Here is an 8,888-nt window from a genome sequence, read left to right on the forward strand (position 1 = left end):
AATTTAATTATTTTATATTATTTTAATATTTATATATATTTTAAAAAATATTATACATTAAAATAAAATAATGTAATGAAGTATTTTTAATTTTATTTTTATATAAAATTTTATAAAATTAATCATTTGATATAAACTTTGGAACCATCAAATATACTAATTAATATTATATTTTATAAAAAATCATTAAGCGATTTAAATATCTAAATTTAACCTTAGTGTAAACAATTCAAACCCATATATTATATGTTCATTTTTTAAAACTCTACATTGTCATTATATTAAAAAAAACAATGGTACTATGATTTTATTTTTTAATTCTAAGCCTCCAAGATATTACCAGAAGACATTCTAGTTTTTATTTCCTTCTCGTTTAACGAAGCAATTCGAAGAATTTATAAATAATTTATATCTGCTCATAAGTTCTTTAAATCTTATTTAAATAAATTTAATATTATAATTATCAAAATAATTGTTTAAAATTTATTCTAATAATCTTATAATTAGTGAATAACGCTTAAGCCAAATGATAAGATAACCTTGCTAGATAGTATTAGTTAGTATCTTTGAAGATATTGATTGAAAATAATAAATATTTTTAATTAAAAAGTATAATGTATTTTAATTAAAAATTACAAGGGATGTGCTAAAAACAAATTGTATAAAATGTTTTCATTTATTTGTTGTTTCTTAAGCAGAGTTTCAAAGGTAATCATAATTGTTTATGATAATAATAATTATTTATGATGACAGCAACAACAGAATCAAAGTTGAGGGTTTTTGTTTTTCTTCTCTACTCTGTTTCTGAGTTTGTCTATTGGAAGAATGGCAAGGGTAGCTTCACCAAACTTTTACAGCCAATATAAATGCTGATGGAGGGTGAGTAGATAAACCATTCAAACATAAAAGAGACACAAAGAGCAGAAAGAGGTTAGTAATAAAATAGCGCTACAAAAATTGTTGAGATATTCCCTACCAAAATTGGTCACCGAATTTATTGCTTTGGCTCAACCCCCTCCTTCCCTGCTGGCTCAAATGCACTTTTTCTGTCTTCAAAATTGATCTATCTGTATATACCCCTTTACCTTTTTTATTCCAAGCCACATATATAAACTAAGATCATTAATCATTATCATCAACCATCCACTTCAACTGCAAGATACATTTCTGAAACACACACACCAAAACATTCCATTCCATTCCAGTTCACAATGCCAGAGGTTTACACTGTGAAGGTTGAGGAGGGAAATCCTGCAACTGATGGAAAGCCTTCAGTAGGCCCTGTCTATAGGAGCATTTTTGCCAAAGATGGTCTCTTGGAGTTGCCTTCTAATTTTGAGTCTCCTTGGGATTTCTTCAGGTTTTATACATAATTTTGTTTAGTTTTACTTCTCATCAAATGAGATTATCAAGTAAATTGGTCCTCTATAAACTTATCTATAATGCATAATGTTATTTTATTGAAATTTACTCAACTATCAGCATATGTATAATGCAAAATGTTACCTTGTAGGAACATTTTAATGATAAGCTTCTCCTTTGAACGATGGGAAAACCGTTTTGTTCTGTTTTGTGACACTGCAGAACCTGATTTTAATTTATAGTTTTTGTTTAGTAAATCATAATTCATCAGTAGCATCATTATTACTGCGCTCTAAGCTACTCTGCTAATACTGATTTTGATTTATAGATTTTGATTTTGTTTATTAAGTTCTTCATCTAAATTGCATATATCATAATGATGTGTCAAATGGTTATTTATGTTATACTCTTATAAAAAATGTTACATATCACTACTTTACAGAATAGTTTGGATAAAAATCGTGATACTAACATTGATTATAGCTAGAAACTGCCCAAAATCAATAAATAAATAGATAAATAAGAAGAGTACAAGAAGTTAAAAACTTCTGCTAAGCTGCCGAAAGAGAAAGAAATGCTATCTCCGAAAAGGCTTGAACATATATTAAAGTAATAGTAGTATTTAACTGTGAGCATGTCTTCTCAGCAATTTTGATGCTTCCTTTGGCAGGGACTCTGCTAAGAGGAACCCCAACAACCCAATGCTGGGTAGGCGTCAAAAAACGGATTCTAAGGTACAGATTTCATGTTTTTTCTATTCGAAAATTTAAAAAATGTCTTAGACACCAAATAAAAAATAGAACATAAAATCTTTGTCTGAAAATATATTACCAACACATTTTTTAGTGATTTTTAATATAACTTTACCGCAATTTTTAATAATAAAAAAATTATTTATCGATTCTTTAACTTAGCAAGGCACATTTTCATGCAACTTTTGTTGGCATTAAAGCCACCTATTCGTGTTTCCTCTCTTCTAATTTAAGGATTTGTCTAAATTATATAATGGAATAAATAATTCCAGTTTAGATGGAAAAATGAAATTTTGTTTATAAATTTTTTTTAAAAAAATTACAATTTTCAATACAATATTTCAACTTCAATGATCCAACCGAAATAGAGTATTTATCTTATAGAATAAATCCCTGACTTGAAAGTGACACTTGAATAAAGAATAATATTCTCTCTCCTGATTTAGTGTATTGTGCCTACATGTCATTTTTCAATTGAGGGAACATAAAACAGGATACCAAATGGGGACAGGTTCTATTGTTATGGATAACTGTACAATATAAGAGTCTAAATTATTGAAAAATAATAATAATTCTCTTAAATTTTGAAAACATCATCATGGGATCATTGTGCTGAATTTGCAGGTGGGTCCCTATGCATGGCTCACGTATCAAGAGGTTTATGCCGCTGCCATGAAAACGGGTTCTGCCATGAGGAGCCGTGGTGTCAATCCTGTGAGTCTACAACCCTCTTTGCTCTTTCAAGATACCTTGCATTGGAACCACTAAATGTGAAATTAATAATCTAACTAGTGGTTTGATATCCCAAGGGAGATCGTTGTGGCATATATGGGTCCAATTGCCCTGAATGGATTATTGCAATGGAGGTATAGCACTTTGTTTGTAACACTAAATTTTCTTCATTCAATTATTATTACCAAAAATCCTGATAACTTATTGTAAATTAATTGGCTTTGTTGATTATTCCAATGAGACTTGATTAAACATTGCCATTTTGCAGGCTTGCAATAGCTGTTCAGTAACATATGTTCCACTATATGACACTCTTGGTATGTGTTTCCGGCCTTAACAAATGTCTTAATCTGTTTGCTTTTGTCATCTAATGACATTTCTTTTGAAGAACTTGTGGACACGAATTAGAGCGTAGTTCTTCAAGATTCTCTTTCTCAATTCTATCATTTTGGCATCTAGGAAATGATTTTATGTTGGGTTTATGCTAACAGGTCCAAACGCAGTGGAGTATATCATAAATCATGCTGAAATTTCAATTGCATTTGCACAGGAGAAAAAGATTCCATCAGTATGTTCTAGTTCTTTGAGCACAATATTTTTATTATTTCATGATGAACTGTCTAAAACATTCAATTGTTCTATCATTAAAGTTACCATTTTGACCGAGTCAACCTGGATTTAGTGTGACAAATGATTTTGCTGCTTCTATTATCTAGTTATCTTGCTTTGCTAGAAGCTTCAAACCACACTAGGATTATCTGTTTCTTTCTCATTGTTGACTCTCCCCTGGTAAATATGTATGTTATGGAAGGATCATCATTCCATTAGTCAACAAAATACGTTAACAATTAAATTGTCATATTATGAATGTTACTTTCAACCAAAACTATCTCCATCAGCTATCAAGTTATCAACCATGTCCTAACTTCTAAGAAACTTTGTGATGAGAAAATTGTCACCAATACCATCCTTATTAGATGAATAATTTATTCTATGATATTATGTGTGCCACTTGCTTACCTAAGTAATGTATAATCAGTTTCATATTTTGAAGTTGCAAATATGTCACACCTAGTGCCAGTTCTACTTTATGTTATCATTTCCTGCATTCGGTTGTAATTAGTAAGTTATCCATTGAAATTTTATAATCATAATTAGTTTATCATCAAACTAATATCTGTTTCCACAGATTCTGTCATGTCTTGATCGGTGTTCTTCAAATCTTAAAAGTAGGTGAAGCATTGCTATCGTTATTCCTAGATTAAGGGTCTTTCCTCAATTTTATGCTGACCATTGACCAAGCTCTGTAAATTATTGGTGTAGCTATTGTGAGCTTTGGAAATGTTTCATCCACACAAAAGAAGGAAGCTGAGGAGCTTGGCACATCTTGCTTCTCATGGGGAGAGTTTCTCCAGTTGGTAAGATGTTAATCAAAATTAGGAAAATGAATCATTTTTATAAAGTATTCTGAGACGTTATTATATAGGACTTATTTGGAAGAGCTTATGTAACATATGTAGAAATAACTTATGACTTCTATAAGATCTTTTTTAGCTTACTTCAACAAGTTTTTTGGTATAACTTATAAAAGTAAGTTGTTTTCAACTTATCTAAGGCTCAGTTTGGATAAACTTCACCATAAGTACTTATAAAAATAAAAAATTAAGAAGTAATATGAACTAATTTTTTTTATAAGTTAAAATTAACTTATACTTTTTCATTTTTTAGAAGTTAGTATAATTTAACTTCTCTAAAATTTGAAGAGAAAAGTTATTTTAAATTGATGAAAGAAGTTTGATTATTTTTTATATTATTTTACTTCTCTTATTCACAGTTCACCCAAACTAAGCTTTAATATAAGTCATTATTTAAAAGAGCTTATCTGAATGTACCCAAAACCATCCATATCACAATTTAATATCTTCCCTTTCTTTACCTTTCTGAAGGGAAATCTAGATTGGGATGTACCATCAAAAAAGAAGACTGACATTTGCACAATAATGTACACAAGTGGAACAACTGGGGAACCCAAAGGTGTTATTATTAAGAACGAGGCTTTCATGGCTGAAGTGTTATCTATTGACCACATTCTTATGTTAACAGACAGAGTGGTAAGATACCAACTTTTCTTGAAGCTTCATTAGTTTCATCTTATAATTTTGCCACGTGGCCCACTCCAATCTTTCCTTGACTGCCATGTTGATAAATGTCACAAATCACAATGATTCTCGAACGACAACATAATACTTGAAAGTTGAAATCAATGATGTAGCATTCAAAGCTCAATGATATTTTAGTTAATAAGATATGGTGGACAAAACTATGCTCATTGTGAAATGCTTTAGTACTACTGACAAGAAATATGTAACGTAACATCTTTTAGGCAGCGGAAGACGATGTGTACTTCTCCTTTCTTCCCCTTGCTCATGTATATGACCAGATAATGGAAACCTATTGCATCTACAAGGGCTCCTCAATAGGATTTTGGCAAGGCGTAAGATTTTGATTCACTTAATGGAATTAATTTCTGGTTCATTCTTTTTAATTGTTCTGTTTTAATGCTTCTTGTGGAATTTCCGGATTAATTTTGGCAGGATGTTAGGTTCTTGTTGGAAGATGTTCAGGCATTGAAACCAACTATATTTTGCGGTGTTCCTAGAGTTTTTGACCGTATTTATGCTGGTAAAACAAGAATGATTCTAAAGTTGTTCTCTTGTTATGTGACTACCAAATAATGATCTTACATTGACTTCAAATTTCTTATACTTGTGTAACTGCATTAAGCATTAACTATAAGCTTCTAACCTGAAGGTATAAAAAGCAAAGTTTCTTCTGGAGGAGCATTGAAGAATGCATTGTTCGAGTGTGCATACAACTAGTATGTTTTATCACTGAACTCTAAAGTGTTTAAGTTATTTGTACCTGCATAAACTAATCTGGAATCTATTGACAGCAAGTTAAGAAATCTGGAGAAGGGTCTTCCACAGCACAAGGCAGCACCTCTGTTTGATAGGCTTGTGTTTGATAAGGTATATTACCACTTATCGTTATGAGTTCTTTCAGAACGGTTGGTTTCTTTTTTCAAGACAAAAATGTTGGTTTTATTTATAGACAAAACAAGCACTAGGTGGACGTGTTCGCATCCTGTTATCAGGAGCTGCTCCTTTGCCTAGGCATGTGGAGGAGTTTATGAGGGTCACTAGCGGATCTACATTATCACAAGGATATGGTATGTCACATGCATCTTCCCTAAACACGTGTAGGAGGCATTTATAACATTTTGATGATGATTCTTCAAGATGGAACTTAGTTGAAGTTTTTGCATCAAAGCTAAATTTTGAATGAAGTCATATCCTATGAGAAATGGTTTAATCCAATAAACAATTCTAGCATGGTTTTTCATTCAGTGGTCATATGTTATTTATAAATGTGTATGCTAAATTAATTTATCATGATTTTGTTGTGGCAGGTCTTACTGAAAGTTGTGCAGGATGTTTCACAGCAATAGGTGATGTGTATTCTATGACTGAAACAGTTGGAGTCCCCATGACAACCATTGAGGCCAGGCTTGAATCTGTGCCAGAGATGGAATATGATGCCCTTTCCAATGTGCCGCGCGGAGAAATTTGTCTAAGAGGAAATACCTTGTTCTCTGGTTATCACAAGCATGAAGATGTTACTAAAGAGGTTTTGGTTGATGGTTGGTTTCATACAGGTATATCCATCTTGTTCAAGGTTCAAAATTTAAATAGTAATTCGTAAATCAAGGAAAATTTCCTTTCTCCATGCTTCATTATATTTCTCCACTTGAACTTTAGTTTAATTCATAAAGGAAAATGACCCTAAAAAGCCACTTGAACATTGTTTTCAAGGTATACTACCCCTATAACATACTGCATATAGAGTACTACTCAAATTCTTAAAATTGCCTCTCTCAAAGCAACATGTGTAGGAATGATATGGAAATCATTGCAGGTGATATTGGAGAATGGCAACCAAATGGAGCCATGAAAATTATTGACAGGAAAAAGAATATCTTTAAACTGTCTCAAGGAGAATATATTGCTGTGGAGAATATTGAAAACAAGTATTTGCAATGCCCTCTTATAACATCGGTATGCTTCTGCTTCTATCACAGAAAATTCTGTAAAATGAGAGAGATAAGAGTTATATTTATGTTTCCAAGGAAGGTTCATTTACAAAGTAGCATTGCAGTAATGCAGTGTACCTCAATCACTATATTTATGTATTTCAATAATTTATATATATATAAACACTTTTGTATGCAGATTTGGGTGTATGGAAACAGCTTTGAGTCATTCTTGGTGGCTGTGGTGGTTCCTGAAAGAAAGGCACTCGAGGATTGGGCACTAGAGCACAATTTGACTGATGATTTTAAATCTTTATGTGATAATCTAAAGGCAAGAAAGTACATTTTGGATGAGCTCAACAGCACTGGTCAAAAACACCAAGTAAGTATAAATAATTCCCCATCCTATGCTGTCAATTTTAGGTTGAATATGATATATTTTGCTTGTTCTGGCTACAACTGACATGAAAGAAACTAACAGCTTAGAGGGTTTGAGCTGCTAAAAGCTGTTTATCTGGAACCTATTCCATTTGACATGGAGAGAGATCTAATAACTCCAACATTCAAATTGAAGAGACCACAATTGCTCAAGTACTACAAGGTTTGCTTCATATGCTGTGATCAATATTCATAATTATTAACTTTTAGTGCATATTTTATTTTGTTTTTTCTGTTGTTTCCTTGACTTCTTGAATTATTAGTATGATTCACTATTGTGCCAAAGAGAAGTACTAGGAACACATTCTCTAATACACTCTCACTCATTGGTTGATATTTATTGAAACTCAAATAATTATGAATGAGAATCATTAAATAAGAAGTGAAACAAATGGATTTTTATAATTAAATTTTACCCTATGACAAAGAGTATGTTGCTAGAATTTCTCTTGTACCAAATGTGCAGCAGTTTTGTCTCCCATGCATTAGGACCTTTTGCTTATCAATAAATTCCAACCAGATATTGAGGTGCTTCACTTCAATAAATGAACGTTACCCTTTGCAACATTATTTTGCAGGATCATATTGATCAAATGTATAAGGAAGCAAAGGGAACAATGGTGTGAACCGTGTGACAAGTACCCAAGCCATTTGCAATAAATACTGATTTCTGGCAGTTGCGAGACAAAATCCATATGGTTTTCTGTACATTCTGGCTCATTGTTGTATTAACTAGTGTGAAAAGCTATAAACATAGATAGAATTAGTAGTATGTTGAAACAGCTACTCCGCATGTCATTCTTGTCAAAAGTCAATGCATTCGATATGTTTAAAAATTCTGAGAAATTTGACGGCCCTCGCAAAATCTATATTTTTTTCTCTTCTTTGGAACTCAAGTTCTTATAATTTAATTATATTTTCTTGTTACGGTAAAGCTTGTTTCATTTTAACGGTACAGTATTACGCAGAATATTATCGTTCAATCCACAACCTATAGCCAAGAGCATATGCTGGGATGTGGTTCAGTGGAACCTTATATTTTCACCCCAAGCGTCAACACTTTTCTCTTCTTGGAATTATCGTTGGAATTTAAATCAGTGATATTGATAAGCTTTAAAGTATGGTGTAAACTTCGATATTTTGGTTTGGCTAAGGCTATGTTTACGTTTGAATGTTACCTTGTGAGAGAGGAGAAAATGGGAAGAGAGGAGTTAGTAGGGTGTAACTCTCGTCCAGAAATTAACTAATTAAAAGAGGAAGAGTTAGGCAGTTTTTTTAAACTTTCTAAAAATATTACAGAATTTTTTAAAACCTTCTTTTATGATTGTGATTCTACCTTCTTCTTTTTTCAAAATATATTGGTTTTTAAAGTGAGAATTTTTTTTAAAAAAATTAATTTTAATAATATTAAGTTTTAGAGTGAGAAAAATAATTTTTTTTATTTTTTAAAAAATATATAAATAAAAAATTATAAAAGACAATAATGTCGTTTATGATTAAATTCTCCATTATCC

General features: G+C 31.5%; 1 protein-coding gene across 2 annotated transcripts; it reads left to right on the forward strand.

The window, feature by feature from the left end:
• The first annotated feature begins 1,092 nt into the window (after positions 1-1,092).
• On the forward strand, positions 1,093-8,203 carry LOC113869321 (long chain acyl-CoA synthetase 2-like). Of its 2 annotated transcripts, XM_027505587.1 has the most exons (19): positions 1,093-1,360; positions 2,033-2,096; positions 2,739-2,828; positions 2,924-2,980; positions 3,115-3,163; positions 3,338-3,414; positions 4,036-4,075; positions 4,170-4,264; positions 4,793-4,957; positions 5,230-5,340; positions 5,441-5,528; positions 5,658-5,724; positions 5,800-5,875; positions 5,958-6,075; positions 6,316-6,561; positions 6,822-6,961; positions 7,136-7,318; positions 7,418-7,537; positions 7,953-8,203. In XM_027505587.1, the coding sequence occupies exons 1-19, from the start codon at positions 1,212-1,214 to the stop codon at positions 7,998-8,000; spliced, it is 1,983 nt and encodes a 660-aa protein (XP_027361388.1). In that variant the 5' UTR covers positions 1,093-1,211; the 3' UTR covers positions 8,001-8,203. The 2 variants fall into 2 exon arrangements, with proteins under 2 accessions (XP_027361388.1, XP_027361389.1); XM_027505588.1 differs by lacking the exon at positions 2,033-2,096 and having other exon boundaries at positions 1,259-1,360; positions 7,953-8,180.
• The last annotated feature ends 685 nt before the right edge of the window (positions 8,204-8,888 follow it).

Source organism: Abrus precatorius, unplaced genomic scaffold (assembly GCF_003935025.1).
Source record: "Abrus precatorius isolate BTA unplaced genomic scaffold, Abrus_2018 Scaffold6, whole genome shotgun sequence".
NCBI classification, from domain to species: domain Eukaryota; kingdom Viridiplantae; phylum Streptophyta; class Magnoliopsida; order Fabales; family Fabaceae; genus Abrus; species Abrus precatorius.

Coding starts and splice junctions, on each gene's coding strand:
- LOC113869321 (XM_027505587.1), top strand. CDS start 1,212: ATGCCAGAGGTTTACACTGTGAAGGTTGAGGAGGGAAATCCTGCAACT. Junction 5,529..5,657: donor TTTTGACCGTATTTATGCTG/GTAAAACAAGAA, acceptor TCTAACCTGAAG/GTATAAAAAGCAAAGTTTCT. Junction 7,538..7,952: donor AATTGCTCAAGTACTACAAG/GTTTGCTTCATA, acceptor ATTATTTTGCAG/GATCATATTGATCAAATGTA.